The sequence below is a fragment of the Lepisosteus oculatus genome, chromosome 13, assembly GCF_040954835.1.
Source record: "Lepisosteus oculatus isolate fLepOcu1 chromosome 13, fLepOcu1.hap2, whole genome shotgun sequence".
Lineage (NCBI taxonomy): Eukaryota > Metazoa > Chordata > Actinopteri > Semionotiformes > Lepisosteidae > Lepisosteus > Lepisosteus oculatus.
This window is the reverse complement of record NC_090708.1, coordinates 11877854-11898516: the sequence shown is the minus strand read 5'-3', so window position 1 is coordinate 11898516 and position 20663 is coordinate 11877854. Positions and strand designations below refer to the sequence as shown.

General features: G+C 38.2%; 1 protein-coding gene across 1 annotated transcript; it reads left to right on the top strand.

Annotated features, from left to right (window-relative positions):
- Positions 1-500: 500 nt before the first annotated feature.
- On the top strand, positions 501-18540 carry klhl6 (kelch-like family member 6). The gene is made up of 7 exons (XM_006637768.3): positions 501-990; positions 7493-7658; positions 9268-9717; positions 11277-11514; positions 15019-15221; positions 15911-16124; positions 16888-18540. The coding sequence occupies exons 1-7, from the start codon at positions 731-733 to the stop codon at positions 17187-17189; spliced, it is 1833 nt and encodes a 610-aa protein (XP_006637831.1). The 5' UTR covers positions 501-730; the 3' UTR covers positions 17190-18540.
- The last annotated feature ends 2123 nt before the right edge of the window (positions 18541-20663 follow it).

Genomic DNA, 20663 nt, shown 5'->3' with positions numbered 1-20663 from the left:
CAAAAGTTTAAAAAATATGACAGTATATAACCTTCCTAACTTAAAGGGTGGGGGATTATGAAGGGCAATATTTAGCTCACTCAGCTCTCAAGTGCCATTCGGAGTTAATTTAAATCTTTGGAATTCTAGTCCATTTTTAGCATCTTTCATGCTTTCTTCTTCCTTAAAGTACCATTTCCTGGCTCCTGCCTGAAGGTCACAGAACAGGCCCTGGGGAACAGAGAGGTACTCGGTCCCCTTCTGAAGAAAAAGTAGCCTGCAACACCAAATGCTGCTCTGGAGCCCTGCGAGTTCGATTTTTTCAAATGAGAGCCTTTAATTTTTGCAGGAGCCCAAAGGATTAAAAAACCTTCAGGCCCCAGGCCTTCTGAAGGGATGCTGAGGGAAGAGTCTGGGAATTCATTATCATGCAGTCACTTTCGAAGTGGAAGTTGTTAAAGACGTAGCCCGGCAATGCGTTTAACTGTCGAAATGGTGTTGAGAAAGTGCAGGGTTTCCTGTTTTGCACCTGCTGGCTATAGATAAGCGAAGCACGTCGTCCTGAACAGGAAATCCACCCCATAGCTGCTCTGTAGCCCAGCAGGAAGGCAGCAAAAAGACGCACACACCACACATATACACGAACACACGACCAAGTCAGAGACCCGAGGCAGGGCAACAGCTGTGGCAGCATGTGTCAGCACCGGGATGAGTTACTGGTGGTGGAGCTTTCCAGTTTTGCGTAAGTGCAATGGAAGGCACAGTGGAAAAGAGCACCGACGTGCCCCTGGGGACCCTGGAGAGCAACCACCATGGTGAGGAGGCAGAGGTGTTGGAGAGATCCTCCGAGGAGAGGGTGAAATTCGATGACTCCGGTCTCTCCTCCCAGCTCCAAAGTGGCCTGGATGCATTACGCTTGGAAAACTCCCTCACGGATGTGACGATACATGTCGATGACAAGGAATTCCCTTGCCACAGGGTTGTCCTGGCAGCAGCCAGCAACTACTTCAGGTAAGAACCATTCCACAGCTCTGCCACAATGTTATTTAAACTCATCTTCATATGGTAATGGCAGCACAAAGAAGAGAGCTGTTCTACTACCTTCTTCCTTATACTCTTTTCATCATTAGACTTTAAAGGCCCAAGCAAACAGGTCATTTTCACATCAATCAAAGCTTTGTCAACCTTCATGATTACTGAGAATTCCCATGCATGGAGCCCAATTGATTTCTACAGTATATTGATTTTAGTAAGAGTTTGCCAAGAGAATTAAGAGCACAATTGATTCAAACAAGAGAGAAGTATATGATTATGGTCCCTAGGTTTCTGAAAACTGTAAAAGGCTGCATCACTTCATCAGAAAGACGGGAGATAGTTCACACACAGAATTTACCAGAATTCATTAATTTATACTGATTTTGCACGGCACTCTGGACATGATAAGTTATTCTCCACTGCAAGCTGAAAGGCATTTCTTCCCATTATTTGCAAGTAAAGCATCATAATTCATAAATTAAAACTTATCTTCCATCAAGACTGCCAAAAAATCTCAATGATTGTATTGTGAAGGAAGCAGTTTTAGGATTTCTGTTTTAATATAATTCAACTTGTGCATATTCAAACATAATTATTGTTTGTCAACTATACGTATCACTTTAGCCAAGTTCAAAAAGGTAACAGTGATTAACCAGTTACTTCAGTTAGATGGAGAAATGTCAGCTTTGACTTGGCACCACCATACTGAATGTAGAAAAAGGCTTGGTGTTACATAGCTGGACTGCACTTTTCTAAATGTTGGACAATCTAGGGCAATTGGTTATGAAATCTACCAGTGTTGGAAAAAGAAAAAAGTCTAATGTTGTGTTTGGGTTGTAACTGGTTTAAATCTTTTTTCATTTGGAAAATACTAATTCACAGAGCACAGTGAATTTTAACATAGTCATTTCTGTTTTCCCACACACAACATGCAAGTACAAAAGTATTTCCACTGGATCAAACAGGTTTCTAAAATCCATTCTATTCTGTGGTACACTGAACTACAAACAGAAGCGTTAGATTAGCACTCAAAGCATATTTAAAAGTGATGTACTGTATTCTGTGCTTAATGTACACTAGTAGTACATGAAAAGCTAATAAAGGAAAATCTATGCATTATCCTGAACATAGCATTTGCTAAACTTTTCAGCTGATATCCCCAATACCTTTTCAACTACTTTTCTTTTCTCCTTTAAAAATTCCCTTTAAGAAATCTGCCCTCCTTGTTGCTGGCCTTCTGTGCTAAAGTGTTAATTACACACTTCTTTTGTAATATACATTTTTTCACTGTACACCTGAAAGCCCCATAACTGTGAGTGGGATGAGTCTCTACCCTGTTACAAATTTAGAAGATTTGTCCCTGAAAACTAATCACTTCCTTTTCAAACGTTTTTAACTTGTACAGAATTCTGCTCTCCAGATAAAGGGCCATAGTGGACAGCTACAAATATCAACAGACTTCTCATTTAAAAATAAAGCCTTTATCTTGTTTAACTGTAGCATGTCATGTTGCTATACTATGAATAGTGAATTCAGAGTTTAGGTAGCCAAAGTAGACACTGAAGTTTTGAAAACAATATTTTTCAGGAAGTACTACAGACAACTTGAGAAATCACAGATAGAGAGGCAAAGGTTATTATAGCTATTACTACAAAATCTTTCTCATCTAGGCAAGATTAACAATCTTTACAAACCGCACCGCTCACAACTGTTCTTAAGGTGCATGAGTCTGAAGCATGAACAGCTAGATTGTAGTAGAAATATTTTCAAATTCTCACATAAATTGTTTGCTGGAGGAACCACTCATTTAGTGTAGCATTATTTAGTTTATTTATAAATAAACATTGATTTGTCATTTTTATATCATTTAAAGTTTAATTCAAGAAATGTTAGGATAGTATTCAAACAACTGACACCTCTTTTGGAGGCTTTACATATGGTGTTTTTATTATTAATCACTTACTGTGATTACTGTTTGTATTTTAATTTTTATAAAACTGAATGTAGCTACGCCCATGCCCTGTATGACTTTGTCTCACATCTCCTTAGTAACATGTCAATACTCTTAGACTTACATCTTACATGGCTGTTCAACCAGCAAAAGCAGTATGGCCTGACCTGAGAGAAAATCCCAATTACTGAATCCTGTAGAAATACAAAATGCTCACAGGACTATGTATTACTTTAATACTTTCTGTTTTTCCAAAAAGTGCAAAACTGATGTATCTATACATGGGCCACACATACCTAACCTCAAGATGTGTCCTATTTTTACATACACTGTATGCAAAAGTTTAATGGACAGATGACGTTTCAGCGGCAAACTTGGTTTAACCAATTGAGTAATAGGTTTATGAAATGGTTTTATTTTGAACAAAATAAAAACTTTATGACCCCAGAGAAGACCTTGTTGAGTCAATAGTCAAATTTAGACAGTTGGTACAGAGGATGAATGTAATATAGTTTTCACTCAATCTGTGACACATCTACAGGCTTCAGCAGTACCATCCCTGATACCATTAAAGGGGAAGGTTCCTTATACTGTAGATAATTTCACAAAAGCAAAGGATAAGGTGAGGAAATATAATGGACAGATATATAGAAGCTGCCATCATTTTACACCCATCTTTTATGCTGCTGTAAGACCAGTTGGCCCGATCAGATTGAGAGGTCAGGGTGTTATTCATTGTACAACAAAAGATCCAGAAGGTGAGTGATGTAGGGACCATTGCCATAGCAAATAACCTTTCCCCATGGGAAGAGTAGTGATAATGAAAACAAAATGGCCTTACGTGTTGCTAGCTGATCCATCGTGTCTTGAAGGATTTATGGAAGTGTCAATCTCCACAGAGAAGAAAAAAAAAGCAAAAGAAAGGAGCTTCTAAAATGATTCATAGATATTTGTTTAGCTGTGTTGGTAAGGCTTTAGCTAAATTTCACTCACACTTTAAGCCAAAACCACACTCAAGGTCAGGGCCACATAAATAGTCTGGGAGACAGCAAACAGATGGCAGCAAGCCTGCTTCCACAGCGCTCTCTTGTGGTCAGGAGGGGAACCAATCTTTCCATCCAGGCATTCACACCATGTGTAAACAATTACCACATTATCATAAAACATGTTTTACCATTGATTTTATCATTCTAATGATAAAAACATAATACACACACAAAAATGTGTATATTTTATGGGAAAATATTGCCGTTATTTGTAACGTTGTGGTTTGAGTATGTGTTTAAAAGGGAGGTTTTCCTTTAAAAGCCACAGTGCAGGGGAGCACAAGGAGGGGCTAACAAAACAAAAGGCAGAGTCCCAGGCTATGTAGTTCTTTTGCAGTTCTTTATTTACCTCCTTTAGTCCCTTTTGGTAGGATGCAACTGTTAATGTACCCCCAATTATGTCATATGTATTTTTGTGTGTATCGTATGTATTCTTCTTGTCGCAGTAAAAAAGGTAAACAGAAGAATTATTTTGCAGAGATCAGAAATGATAGACCGTTTGCTGTCCTTGTGTCGGAGGAAGAACAAATAAAACGGGCTCCTTAATTAAGTTCAATCAGGTAGCTGCGTTAGCATGCGTAGGCTGCAGAGGAAGAAGTAAACAAGTCATTCCATGCTTGAAAAGAAAAGACAACGTTTCGGCTGTATTCACACCAGGAAAAAGGTTCCGCAGTCGAAACATTGTCTTTTTTCTTTTCAGCATTGATATAAACCTTTACTTGTTCCTCTGCTCCTTAGTTAATCCACCTCCTTTATCTGACGTTAGACGCTAAAATCAAACATATCCTATATTATTACAAACTGTGTCCTAACCTTGTTGTGTGTCAGGTTGTTACACGGAGGAAGACATTTTTTTCCCTGTGAATGTATTATGTTTATTTAATCCAGTGACAAAATGCTTTTTACACTATGTAACAGATTTTCTCTCATATGCATTGCATGGTTATCACTGCCATGTGTGTAATCTTGCACATTCTGTATGCAGAGTACCTTCAGAAATGTAGTGGTAACACATTCATAGCAATAACAGGCAACTCATTTTTAAAGTTTGTTTTCTAACTCACGATTCGTGGCAGAAAAGAAAACGTGAAGATATTTGACACTCAGATCCAGTTGAAAACATTAGACACTTTTGAGTGCTTCATTTCCTAAATTCCATTGTCATATAACATGAAAAATCTGTGCAGGTTTGTAAACAATAAAACCTTGGGTTTCACAGCACAGGCTCAATACTCAAGCAAAGCCAGAATGAGCCAGGAAATGCAACTCTTGAGCACAAAAGCTTTCTTATTCTTGACACCTTTGCTATTTTTTTTACATTAGATATTTTATTTTGCAAAGAAAATACTTAAACAATAAGTGGATATGAATTGGACCTCATTTAACCCAAAAGGCACAACACATTTAGCAGCTAACATTCATGGGCTTGAAGTTACAAATTTAAAGTCATGAATCAGAGTTTCACATTTACGGCTAACTAACACTCGCAATCTCTTCAAAGAGATTTAAAACTCTGATAGAGCAAGCACTGCTAATTCACTGCAAAATGTGATTCTCTTAGGTTTCAGTTCATTTTTAAGGATTACCTAAGAGCAGGATTCAGACAGAAAAGGAAATGGAAAAAGAAACAGAGCAAAATATCTTTGAAGAAGTAGTCAGTGTGAAGCAAAACAAGTCTTAGTCAACTTTGGATGATGCGGAAAGCTTTTATTATTAAACTAGATGAATTGTAAGACTTGGATGCTGTGAGGAGAATATAACTGTTTTGATAAAACAATGTGATAGCTAGTACCGCATGTTTTAGAAAATGCATTGCAGAAAACTTGAATCTGCTTTTGCCCATTTGAAAATAAATCAACCAATTCTATCATATAGTCATGTAGGCCAGTTCTTGTCTGTTCTCTGTGTGCACCATTGTGAAAGCTTAATTACTCTGCCAACAAGAAACATTTAATTTTCTAGCATTTATTCTTAATGTTTTTTGTTTTATGATAAAAATGTTACAAAATTTCTACTTTAAGACAAACATGAAGTACTGTATGTTGAATAGCAAGCTATTATTTATATTGAGCTTAATAACCAATGCTAGTATGCTTAACTGTATTCAAAAGAGACACAACAATAAACAACAAAGATTTGAAGTTAAGAAGTGTATCGTCAAAATCCCCATTTGCTTGGTTGACCTTAGAATTGGTGATGCACAAAGCTAACAATTCTATATAGTACTTGAATCATCATATCCATGTTTAGATAAGTCTTCACGTACTTCATGTAAACTCGGAATCGTCATTTGGATACAATGATTGGTCATATACAGTATTTTTTACAGATTTACTCATTTTCCGCACAGCAATGTGCTTTTGGTACATTTCCAGACAGGCAAAATCCACTTAATATTTAAAAATATAAAATATTGTCCTCCTGTAGCAATCGAAGAGGAATACATGTAATCATCCTTTTTAGTGGTGAGAATGCCCTCTACAGATTATGAACCCTTAAATTAAAAATTCATTCTTTAATATACATTTCAGGTGAGGCACATCTCAACATCTGAAGCTAAATGGATTCACATTTAGCTTATTATAGAAACTGAAACAAAATAATCTCCCTTCGAGTTCAACAAAACCTTGTTTGCTTAATCTAAGAGGCTTACGGCACATATGTTTAACTACTAGTAGTGCAAAATCTATATTGAGTTGGAATTAAATTCTGAGAATTCTTTAAATACAGAAGAAATTGCTGTGTGGCAGGAAAATACCTTCCCAGTCATTTGACACAGTGTCAAAGGTATTGAGGTTTCATTTGTCAGAAAGAAAGACACAAAACAAAACAGAAAGATTGACTGATGAAATGTTTAGTTTCATTGCTGTGACCCTTTGTTGTAAAATGTTTTAACATATTTAGAAATTCTAAACATAATTTAGAAATTATAAAAGATAATTAAAAGTAAACTAAAGTTCTAAAACTATAAGAGGGTTCCTTATAGTATTCCTTATATTAATATTATGCAAATGCAAAGTTATGGTATGTTTTTCATTAAAAGAAAAATGGTAGGAACACCAGGTGTTAACACCAGGAGGTTAAAATTCTTGTTAATAGTCACGTCTCAGGAAATAACCTGTTAAACTATTCTGATTCATACAATTTCACTAAAATGTCAATTAAAATGTATACAATTGAAAAAACATCAATTATTTAGTACACGATTCAGAGTCTTGAAAATTGCACTAATGTTTTATTTTTTCTTTTGTCAAAAACTGAGTAGACAATTATGAAGACATATTTCAATGATCTATTCAATAGTATATTTAAAATCATAATCAATGCATAAGAGGAACCTTTTTTTTTCCTTTATCACCTTTGATATTTTTTGTTTTATTATATTTTAATAAAAAAGTGGCCTAGGACAGAACAAAATCAGAATGGCTGTTTTATTCACAGTTCTGTTTGCTTTTAAAAGACCTCTTTCTTGGTTTTCTAGGGCTATGTTCTGTAATGATCTGAAAGAGAAACACGAGGAGAGAATCCTTATTAAAGGTGTGGAAGCAGAAACCATGAAGATTCTCCTGGATTATACCTACACAAGCAAAGTGCTCATTACGAAGCAAAACGTGCAAAAAATTCTTGAAGCTGCAAGCCTGTTCCAGGTGAGGCCTAGCTCAGTGAAGGGAAAAAAACTAAAATCTCTTTAAGACTCTTCAAGAAGAAACAATTCTTTTTCAAAACATAGGCTAGCAAATTACTTTTTTCTAAGCCTTTCCATATCTTTCACAGACACCAGAGTGTGTCTCACAACTCTAGGACTAAGAGGTAAAAAGCCCCCCCTCCCCAAAACCCACATATCTCACACACAGCTGAGGAAAGAACTTAAGATCCATAGTTAGTCTTGTTTGCCAATCTTACAGCCAAGATTCTGTGCAAGCATATTAAGAACAGTTAGTAACACTTAACTACATCAAAGTTGTGGCTTACTGTATATAGGTGTGCGTAACAGTTTCACTTCTTTGACAAGTGTTGAGAATTTTCTCACAATTACTGTAAACAGGTCGAACCTTTCCCACACATTAAAAATGAAACCACATTTCACACCGTTGTTAGGGTCTTTCTTTGAACTAAAAGAAATAAAAGCTTTTCACACTGTATTTAAGCGCGGTTTAACTTATTTTTTTATATGAAGTGTGTCAGGTGAACTGACAGCTATGGAAGGCGTGTCCTGGACACAGGGTGTGTGAGCTTCACACACACAAGGGGGAAATGTGCCTGGTAAACTGAGCATAAACATCAAAACATCATTTCACAACAGCATCTTAAAATGCTCTTTTAGTCCAGTCATGTGGAAGACAGCACACAAAAATGGTAGCTCTAAAACATATCTTATTCTTTCAAATACATTCTATGTGATAACTAAGCTTTTATACTTTCCCACCTAAATAGTAAGATTTTGCTTAACTACAGATATTTTATTTACCAAGATGTCTATTGATATCAACCAGGTGACACAAGTTTAGGGAAGTGAAAACTGGTCTTTCTTTGGTGTGCATTCACAGATTTTATTTGTTTCTATTTCTGCATGGTCCCGGGAGGAAAAGAAGGTGCTTGTTTATTTCTCTGATGAGTCACCAGTAATTATTTAAAGACACCAAGATAATTTTAAATGTTTGTGTATTATAGAAACCTGTACTTGCCGTCTACTTAATTTGCCTCCACAGAAGCCAGAAACGTAATTCTAAACTTCTATAGTTAATTCTAACCCGGATACATTTTCTTCAAAATTTGTTCTAGCAGTTCAAACCAGACTTTGAAGTTTTGCTAGGATACATCGTCTGATAATGGGAATATACTGTAATAGGTTGCTTGGAAAGCAACAGGTTCCACACGTGGCTTTAGTCCCTTAATTACTCAAAGATCCATTTTACCAAGAGCTTAGGCAAAATCAGCAGAACAGATCTTGGGCCCCTACTGTACTCTACTAAGCAAAATTTCAAGTCTAGAAAGTTTTCCATAACATGCCTTAATTCCCATCTCTGGACCAGTTCGTTCCAAAGTCTGGACCAGTTTGTTCCAAAGAAACGATAAGGGCATGCTTCTTTAATTATCCGGACATAAAAATGCAGTTTTTGAGAGGTTTATCCAAAATCTGCTCCACTTCTTGAAAAATACATTTTAGGAATCAGACATAACTGATTTGTAGGCCAAATACCACAAGAGATCTGTCCTGCATTCTTGCTTTCCCCAATACCTTATCCTTTCTCTCAGTTCCTGAGAATGGTGGACGCCTGCGCCAACTTTCTCACAGAAGCTCTCCTGCCAGACAACTGTGTGGGGGTCCTGCGCCTTGCCGACACTCACTCTCTGAGCGGCCTGAAAACGCGCGTCCAGAACTACATCATCCAGAAGTTTCCACAAGTGGCGGCCTACGAGGAGTTCCTGGAGCTGCCGGAGGACGTGCTCTGCCACATCCTGCAGAGGGACGATCTGTGCGTGACGGAGGAGGAGCAGGTGTTCGAGACGGTGATGGGCTGGGTGCGGGCGCGGGAGAGCGAGAGGCTGCCCCTGCTGCCCCACGTCCTCCAGCACGTCCGCCTGCCCCTGCTGGACCCCTGGTACTTTGTGGAGAGAGTGGAGGGGGATGGCCTGATTCGGAGGTGCCCTGAGGCCTTCCCCCTCTTGCAGGAGGCACGGATGTACCACCTTTCTGGAAACGAGGTGAGCTGACTTCTAACGAGCTTTCCCGGAGCACCTCGGTGTCTGACTCCCCGCCATCGTAACCTTTTGAATTTTCCTAATTACTTCAATGATTTCCTACACGTACATTTTTTTTTTCAGTCTTGAAAGCCCATTGTTCATAATGTCCATTTCATTTCTTCTGGAAATGAAGCCTTGGTGTCAGCAGGTAAATGTAATAGCTATTTTTTTGCAAAAATGACTCCAAGACGATTTGCAAAAGAGCGTGCAGAGACAGTAGGCCTGTGTGATGACTAATTTTCCGGGTCTGCTTTGACATTTAAATTTACTGCATTTAGCAGCTCAGTCTAAGGAGGGATAGCACTCTTACATAAGGCTCACAGGGTTTACATTAGAACTTCCATCAGAGCTCTTAACTAATTAATCACTTGGTTAATTAGACTCACTTAACACTTCTCATAGGTCATATGTAGGTCATAATTAAAAAAAAAAACTTTAACTCCTGGACACCTGGGTTACTGTGACCTTGGTTAACAAGGCTGTTAACATTTAAAACTGAATGCGTGGCTGTTAGTGAGTTGTCTTGTGGGAGAATTACTAGAAGAATGACTAGACTGACGTTTTCTGGCAATGTAGTGAAACCACAGCAGTGTTAAAAAAGTCAGTGTGGTCAGGAGGGGTGTCTGCTTTGAGAAGCACATCACAATGAGAACCGTCACAAGTTGCAGCCATGATAAGTCTTCAAGGTCAAAAACATTTTCACATAATTAGTTCAGGGGCAACGCCACTGATCAATTTTAAGCCTAATCTGTCTAAACATTTCTTTACTGCGACAGGTCCTCCATAATGATCATAACAATAAGGCCTCATTTAGAATATTGTGTACAGTCTTGGTCACCACCTAATAGAATCAGCCCAGAGAAGATCAAACTGATAGAATCTGGGGCTTATGGGAATGTACTATCATGACAGATTGAATGGACTGTACTTGAACAGAGAAGACTACCAGAGGACTTGATTCATCCATCCATCCATCTTTCAATCACATCATGCACTGTCGTGTGGGAGTTGGAGCCTATCCTGGCAAGCAATGGCAAGGCAGGGTACACCCTGGATGGGATGCCAGTCCATCAGAGGGTTCACACACAGACACAAACATACACAAACTCACACCAGAGCCAATTTTTCCCTGAAGCCAATTAACTGATCAGGATGTTTTTAGACTCCAGAAACCAGACAACACAGAGAAAATACACAAAAACACTCAGAAAGATTCAAACTCCATCCAGATAGCGACTCAGGTCTGGTAGCAATGCTAACCCCTGTGCCATCAAGCCACCCAGGACCTCATACAATACACAGGTGGCACCACTTTACCCAAAGGGCTGTGGGAGCTCAACTCGGCATTTTCTTGAAGCAGGATCCCTGACCTGTTTCACGAAAGGAACGGAAGAGATCCTTGCATCAATATACTGTTGTCTACCAAACAGCAGCCTGCTCTCACTTGTTACTTTTCGTATATTCTTCTCAAAAACTTTCTCCTTTTGATGAAAACAAATGTGTACTGTATCTTTTTTCAGGTCATTTCGGAGCGCACAAAACCCCGAGTGCAGGAGTTTCAGTCGGAGGTGTTCATGATCATCGGCGGCTGCACAAAGGATGAGAAGTTTGTTTCGGAGGTGACCTGCCTGGACCCCCTGCGCCGGAGTCGCCTGGAGGTGGCCAAGCTGCCAATCACAGAGATGGAGACAGAATCTGAGAACAGGAAATGGGTGGAGTTTGCCTGCATCACTTTCAGGAATGAAGTGTACATATCAGGTATGTCAGTCTTCCAACAACAGGAAAGATCCATAGTTGGCACAGTTGTTATTCTAAAGCATCGAGCGTTCCCTTCTTTGTTTCACTCATTAATCTGAATTCTGTTCCTTCTGTTAACTTCCTGTTAGCCACTGGCTCTTGAACACATGAAAAGGTTGGCATTTAACTTGGATCTTTTTATCTATTTTGATATCATACTTCTGGAAAAAGCCTTAGACTTTTTTACTTGGTTCTACCCTTTACAATCAAATGTTTTCCTTCTTTATGCAGAAACCATTCTATGGCAATTTTCATTTTCTTTTAAGATCGCAGATAATTCTGACAGATCTGTGCTTTATAGTAATAATAATAATAATAATTGCTTACACTTATATAGCGCTTTTCTGGACACTCCACTCAAAGCGCTTTACAGGTAATGGGGACTCCCCTCCACCACCACCGATGTGTAGCATCCACCTGGATGATGCGACGGCAGCCATAGTGCGCCAGAACGCTCACCACACATCAGCTATCAGTGGGGAAGAGAGCAGAGTAATGTAGCCAATTACTCTGTAGTACAAATAGTACAAATGTAGCCATGTAGCCATTACAATAGTAATGTAGCCAATTACTCTGTAGTACAAATAGTACAAATAGTACAAATAGTACAAAAACGTAGCTTGTACATATGTGTAAAACATATTACAATGGTTGCAGAAACCCAGAGCCAGAGCCATATTTACCAGTCTTCTCTAATTGACTCGTTATTTTAAATAAGGACCTTTCTGCTAATGGATAGAAAGGATTTGTGACAGATTATCTACATGATCGGTTCATATTGGATAGCTGCATAAATTACCTTAAATTGTTTAGATTGAATTTTCTCTTCACTGACACAAAGACCATTAACAACAGGAGGCAATTCAATCAATTAAGCCAGTTGAAACTACTGTTACTTAGCAAATTAATTTTTAAAAAGGATCTTATTCAGCTGTTTTTTGAAAGAAGATGATATTAGTTTTGACTATACCTAGAGTATTTGATTTTGAAACCTTGAATGTTTGGATCAACTCGCCTTGGAATTTTCCCTGTTCAAGATTGAAAAGATTCAACTCTTTAAGTCTAACAGAGTAGGGCATTCTCTCAAGCCAGGGAATGTAGTGGTTTCCTCAAGTCTCAACTCATTCCAGAGCAGCAGCAATATTTTTCTTGCAACATGCTTGCCAAAACTGTACACAATATTGCTGATGTGGTCTTACTAGTGCATTATACTATTTTAGCATGATGTCCCTTGATTTAAATATACTTGTAACACGCGTATATTCCCTAATGTTTTGTTTGCCATTTTATTGCTTCTCCATTTTGTGTAGACATTATACATTTCATGTTAAATGATGGGTCAAACTCCTATCTTTTTTATAAGTATCATTTCCTAGTTCAGTTTCTGATTTTGTATCTATAGATTATGTTTTTGTTACCAACATGTAGTATTTATAATTTTTGATTACATTAAACATTGTACAGTACGCCAGGTCTTTGCCCTGTCTTGAATTTTATATAAATCCTTTCAAATTTCAATTGGTACCTCTAGAGAGTTTGCCAACTCTGTCTGCAAACATGATACTAACTATACCCGAATCTAGATCACGGATATAAATTAAGACCAGCAGTGGGCCTAGTACAGATCCGTGGTACTCCACTAATCCTATCACCCCAGATTGCACATACTGTACTCCCCTGTCTGTATTCTGTTTTCTATTCATGAACTAGTTCTCAGTCTAACCAAATGCAATTTCTCCACAAGCCTACTGCCTTTAATTTAAAATTAATCTATTTTGGGTACCTTTCTCAATAGCTTTCTGAAAATAAAAAAACATCATACTGTGTGTTCATTATTGTTTGTTCATAGAACTCTGAAGAATTAACAGACCTTGTCTTTTCAAATCTTAATCCTGCAGTTTAGTCCTAATTGCTTCTATAACCTTACATCTAGTCAACATCAGACTTGTTGGTTGGAGTTTATGGATACTGATTCTTATTAAATGCAGTAAAAACAGTCAAAGCAGCTATAATGACAATGTAATTTGATATATAATAAAATGTTATACTGTAACTATCTCACCAGAAGTGGAATTCTAAAGTTCTATAATGAAGGGATTAATTAAGGTTTTGTGTACAGTAGGTTGTACTGATGGATGTCAGTACGTGTGGTACAAACATGATAAACAATACACTTAATGATTGTGTACAACAAACCAAATGATGGGAAGGTCTATTCAATAAAAAATTCAGTGCACCTTTTTCAGAAAATCGTCACAATTCTAATAACTTGTGATTTTATTGCACTTCTACATTTAATCTAAAACTCAGTGTATAAAGCATTAAGCAACTATACATTCTAAGTCTATGTTACGCAATACACTCTATATCTCCAACAACATTTTCTCACACTATTTTACCGCCTCTTAAGCCAGGGAATGTAGTGGTTTGCTCAAGTCTCAACTCATTCCAGAGCAGCAATATTTTTCTTGCAACATGCTTGCCAAAACTGTACACAATATTGCAGATGTGGTCTTACTAGTGCATTATACTATTTTAGCATGATGTCCCTTAATTTAAATACACTTGTAACAAGCGTATATTCCCTAATGTTTTGTTTGCCATTTTATTGCTTCTCCATTTTGTGTAGACATTATACGTTTCATGTTAAATGATGGGTCAAACTCCTATCTTTTTTATAAGTATCATTTCCTAGTTCAGTTTCTGATTTTGTATCTATAGATTATGTTTTTGTTACCAACATGTAGTATTTATAATCTTTATTCCACCCTGATATGCATCCCACACCAATAGTATATGGAAGATAAGACTCAGGGGAGATTTCGCATATAGCATGAGGATGTGGTTTAGGGTCTTTGTATTTGTTTGTTTTCTTTAGTTCAGGAAATGAAACTTTCCTGCCAGTTGCTTCCTCTGAGAAAACAATACAACACGCTTCTCTCAGAGGTGGGTGTTTTAAGCACAAAATGATACGGGCAGCAAAGAGACGCATGAACTCTGCTAGTTCCTAGGGAGTGATATCGCCTGGCAGCACCGTTAGACCACTGGGTTGGGCTGGTCTGTTGTCTGCCCTGTTGTAGATTGGATCTCAGAGGTACACTGCAGCAGCCATCCACTTGCAGACAACCAGAGCCTACGCCTGCAAGCAGTCCTCCCTCACCTCTCTTGAGCATAGCCAGTTCACCAAAGGCCATGGAGAAAGGAACCATTTATAACTGGGAGACATCAGTAACGGCCATGCCAGTATCACTCAGGCTTGAATGTGGGAATGCGAGAATCCTCTGTGTAGAGGGTTACAGATAGATACACATTGACGGTTTTTATGCCCTGAAACATGGTTCCAGTAGGTTGAGCAACAATCAATGATTCAGCACAGTGGAGAGTTTAAACGAAACCGCTTATTGAAATGTAAGTTCCTTCTTTCGTTCATTAGTTCCGTCATGAACATATTTAGCCTTCTTGCAGGTGGAAAGGAGACCCAGCATGAAGCATGGAAGTATAACGCCTCCCTGAACAAGTGGATCCAAATTGAATACCTTAATACGGGCCGCTGGAGACACAAAATGGCTGTCCTGGGAGGGAAAGTCTATGTGATAGGTGGCTTCGATGGCATTCAGAGGCTGAACAGCATGGAAACATATGACCCCTTTCATAACTGCTGGACTGAGGTAATGCTCTTTTTTTCTTTCACAAGCTCGGTTTGGCAAGGTGACAACTCTCCCCTGACGTTTACCCATCTGCTGTGAAAGTCCCTGAATTTCAGGAAAATAGCAGTTATCACTCACAAATACTCCCACCCCCTTAAGAAGTCTAAAAAATACAAGGAGGATTAGTAAAATGCATATTTCTCACTGATTACTTTTCTTTTTCACAAAAAAAGTATACTAATACTAGAGTCATGCTACTGTATCTATCACTGCTGCAGGATAAAAAGTTACCAAAATTAATATACTTCTACAAGGAAAAAAACACAGAAAGCAGGCTAGGTTTGGGTAAAACATGCTGGTTTAAACAAGTTTGAACCGCGACATGGTAAGCCTTTTACAGGACTATATAGAAGAAAGGTCATACATTCTGAGTATCATTACCAAAAGAAAAAGATCCCAACTTTGTGGTTTCATATTGTATAAATTAAAAACTACTCTCTCAATGCACTAGTCCATCTGAAGCAGGGAATTACTTCCGCTTTCAAAAAGCTGATCTTCAAAATGAAGCACCAGTGCAAAAAGTACTCCCTCTACTGGTGGGCTGTAGATACTTTGTTCAATAGAACAGCTCAGGAGAGAAAGCAAAATTCTGTTCTCACCCTGTGCATAGGCTTTAGGATTGATCAGAACATTTCTGTATTTCTTCACAGGCAGCCCCACTGATACTGAATGTGAGCTCCTTTGCAGCTACAAGTTACAACAAGAAACTGTACGTGATTGGAGGGGGTCCAAATGGCAAATTGGCCACAGACAAAACACAGTGCTTTGACCCTTCAACAAATAAATGGACCTTCAAGTCACCTATGCCTACTGAGGCCAAGTGCACAAATGCTGTGACCTTCAAGGACCACATCTATGTAGTCGGTTGGTTTTATATGGCACTTCTTTTAAACACCAAAGGAAAAGGATGGATTTAACCGTCACTGTAACAAGGCGTGCATGTAGCAGTACTAGTATTGAAGTTTGGTAGGCCCAGAGTTTTAAAAATGCCCTTTTATGGTGACTGAGAACTCTGTGCTATAAGATGTACTCTGTAACAGTAGGATCTTGGCTAGCACCAGCTGAATTCAATCTTGGGCCTGCTCATTCATGCCTACCAAAATGTCCCCCTTAATTCAGTGAAGTAATTTTGCTGCTGCATAATGACTGCCCTATATGTAAAGTACTTTGGGATCCTTTTTAAAGAAAAATACTTTATAAATCCAAGGAATAAATACTATTAACCTTTCTTAATAACAGAAGCTAGGCAAGCCCAGGCCTAAGCTAGAAAAATAAAAGACTCATTAATATAAGTTTTTTTAATCAACATTCAGTAATGCACTCATAATGATTGTAAATGGACTAAAACAAAGGAAATATGTCCTGCTGTGTAGATATTGTTTTTCCTCCCTCAAGTTGGTGGCATCAATTAACAGGTCACTCCAGGTTCTAGAGTATACCATGGCAATTTCAATTAAAAGGATGAGACACACAGAAGTTATTGTACAGGTTCTTGCCACTTGGCAAGTGTAGCTTCGTGAAGCAAATGCAATGAGGTATTGGGAAAAGAATAAGATCCTAGGTGTAAAAGCCGAGTCTACCAAAGCACAATATCAATCTGTTCTCCTATTTCTCCACTTTTTTCAAGGTGGTGCAATGAAGGCTCTGTACTGCTACAGCCCCCTGGAGGACTCCTGGAGCTTAGTCACAAGGTTCAGCCACGAGAGAGCGAGCTGTGGCATCGCCGCCTGCAGCAACAAGCTCTTCATCACGGGGGGCCGGGATGAGAAGAACGAGGTTATCGCCACGGTGCTGTGCTGGGACCCAGAACTGCACAAGCTCACTGAAGAGTGCGTTCTGCCTCGCGGAGTGTCTCACCACGGCAGCGTGACCCTCCGGAAGTCTTACACCCACATCCGCAGGATCGTGCCCGGAGCTGTTTCCGTATAAACTTCATATGCAGTCCGATTCGGGAAACTGACTTTTCCAAAAGCTCCGCAAACAGTGCGCAAAACGTACTTTACCTCGAATTCCTCTTTACCTCAGATTGACGCATAATGCCATGTTAACTGCAAAGGATCAGAAGCATGTTGCCCCCGTTCTTAAGGTATCTCAATATAATAGACGTTCACCCTTTGTGAACCCTTGAATTGGAAACAGTCCTAGTTCTACGGAAAACGTCTGAAGATTTATTTGACATGTATGCTTTTTTTAAAAAAAAAACTACAAAGTATGAGATTTATCACACTTGTCGAAGTTCATGCTGTCTGTGGACTGCTGAAAAACAGCTCGGCTAAGCAGACTTCCCTCCTTCCGATTGCCTTCCCTCCTTCATGTTACTGTGTGGCGACAAGTAACTGACATATGGTAGGAGTCAAATAGATGTTGGACCCTAAACGAATGGGGTAACTAACTGATTCCAGGCATAAAAGATTGGCTTTTACCATCGTTTTATATTTCAGTTACTGAAGCTCAAAGAATAGTCTGTTCCCCTGTCACGGCTGTATTTACCATACTGATTATGGTTTTCAGGCAAGAGATAAGTTGCAATCATAGCCTTACTGACAAAAATAATGAAATCTGATTTAGCTAGCAATCCATCAACAACACTGTATTTTAAGGTCTTTCAGTATTAACCTGTAAATTTTTTTTATAATTAAGTTCAATTGCTGGCCTAGTTACAAAGGTTAATCATTTTAAAGGCAATAATTCCCCAAACATTTGTCATCTGTGCTAAAGTGGTAGAAAACTGTTCCTCACAGGCCAGGATCATTGGTCGATTTCCATTATATATGACTTGATAAACAAATATGTAACGATCAATTAAAGAATACCAACTAATTGAGAAAAGAACGATCAAAAAGCACACCTTCAATACACTATGAGAAATGGAATCACTTACCTTATCTGTACCATCTGGCCTGTAGGCAGGAGATTTCAGATTTGTATTTTCCTTATCTAAACATAGTGGATAAATATTGACCTACAGTGCATGTCTGAAGTGTTCTCCAATATGTAACTACAAGCAGACTTGAATTGTGATTTGCTTTGTACCAAGGCTGAAATCTCTAATCCCCTCATAAATATAAACTGTTAAATTAAAAATCATTTACCCCAACGTTTTTCAGATGTGCCACTGTGCATTGCCCTAAAGATTATATATTTGGCATGTTTTATATTTTTCAATTTCTGTGAATTAACAGAGAGCCACTAGCATTTTCTCAGATGACTAGAACAGAGTGGATGTCAAAGATGGTCAGAAGTCTTAGATTTAAATAAATTATATTTTGTAAAGAAAAAATTGTTTTGTTCATTTAAACATACTGTAAGATTATGCAAACATAAGAAAACTTTAAACAAAAAAATTCTCATCTAGTCTAACCATGGTCTGCAGCCTACTTTCTTTACAAAAATGCTTTCTACTTTTGAGACACACCTCTTATTTCTCAGATAGCACAGTTCTCCAGTCACAGGTGGAGCACTGAGCCACTGCTACCAACTGTCTACCCCAATGAAAGATGGCAAAACTGAACCATACATGCAAATTGATTCTAGGAGAATACAAAGCACCTTAAGTATGAGTCTTTCAATTGCATTTTTTTAAAACTTACTGTAGATGTAATACAATGATAGAACTTGTACATTATATAGAGAAAACCAGTTAATATGGTTCATTGAACTTTTGTTTTTTCATATCTGAAATCAATTTGATGTTGCTCAGGCTGAGTGGTCTCAATGGCTTAAAAAAGGCTGCCGTTTTGTACCACCAGCTGTGTTTACATTACCTGGAACAATCTGTTAGAGGATTACCACAGTCATACTGTAAGCAGCTCTTCCTTTAGCATGCCATCATCATAGGTTGATATGAAGGTAAATCACATCTGTGTACTCTCAGATTCTGCGATAGACCTTGGTTGTTCCATTCCAAATCCTCACACACAGTGATTTAACTTGATGCAGTTGTATATCCAATCCAAGTACTTGATAAAGGTATAGACTCCAGGGAACCCTCTTGTCCCACAGCCTCTTCCCCATGAGATCACTCCTAAAAGCTTGTTTCCGCAGACAAGAGAACCCCAGAATCCCCCTGAAGAGAAGGAATTTTGCAAGTTAATTTCCGTTACTTAATACACAGCATAATCTTTAAACCCCCCCCCCCCCCAAAGTACAATCAGAAATTCTCTTTATGTACATACTTTTTTGCCAAAAGTAAAGCTTTTTTAAATGCCATCCATGTTATTTGCCTATTTCATAAAAGTTTGTTGCATATTTACATGTTCAACTAAAGATTGTCAACACACAGAAGAGCAAAACGTGCCATTGTATTGGAGGCATAACTTTGCATTTATCTGCTGTACTCTAGTTCACCTTTACATGAGTTCATACTAAATGGGTTCTTATTGAATTTGAAGACCAAGCTGACTTCTGTCCCCTCAATACCTTTTCTGTCAAAAAACGATGTAGGTCTTGCAGCCAAATAAAATGGAGCAGGATGTTGCTTTGATTCTAGGAATATACTTATCTGGTTGCTGTTCTCTGCACTGATTCCTGTGCAACCATAATATGTTTTGTTATATGATGACCAATGTTGTACACAATATTATAAATCAGGCCTCACTACAATACCAGTACAATGTGCTCATACATAGTACTCCGGTCTTTATCTAGTATAAAATTATATAAAATAGTCTCTGAATCATTCCTCCCCCATTAAAACCCTGAACAACATTGTTACCTCTTAGACACTTCTCCAATCACTGACTCATCTCCATAAGACTACCCCGAGTCTAAGCTGGCCCTGAGTCATGAATTCCTTATTTTGGAATTGTCTAGCATAACATGCTAAATAATATGAAAAAAAGAACAGGCTCTGTCATTTTCTCAATCTTTTTGGATATTTTAGGCTAGTTTATAAGAAATTTCTTCAGGATTCTTTGGTATTATACAGTATCGTACAACTAGAAGTTGGAGAACTTTTGCTTCTAACCTACAGAGGGCACCATTTCTATACTTATAGGAGATTCAGAGCAAAATCAATTCTGTAGTGTAAACCTACACGAGAAAGGTTACAAGAGATCAGGCAATTGGGATTGTCTACTCCAGTTTTGTTATTCATAAGGATTTGAGCCACAGAAAATGCCCATCATGTTCCTAAAAGAAACCAGAATATCTTCAATTACATGGCTGGGTAGCTTGTCTCTCACAAGCCAGTAACATCTGTACATTATGATAAAAAGAACTTACTCAAATTTGCAGAAACAGCAACAACAATTCAATATAGTTCCTGAACTAGCAAAACTATCTATAAATCATTTGCTCCCTTTTAATGCCAATGGCAGCATGATTATTTAAAGATAATTTCATCATATAATGCTCATATAATTAGGTATAAAAACCAGTGCTTTTTTAAAACCCCTTTTTGTT

Bases quoted from the DNA above. Each gene is read 5' to 3' on its own strand.
- klhl6 (XM_006637768.3), top strand. From the start codon at position 731: ATGGAAGGCACAGTGGAAAAGAGCACCGACGTGCCCCTGGGGACCCTG. The intron at 9,718-11,276 runs GTGAGCTGACTT...ATCTTTTTTCAG, and splicing joins ACCACCTTTCTGGAAACGAG to GTCATTTCGGAGCGCACAAA. The intron at 16,125-16,887 runs GTTGGTTTTATA...ACTTTTTTCAAG, and splicing joins GGACCACATCTATGTAGTCG to GTGGTGCAATGAAGGCTCTG.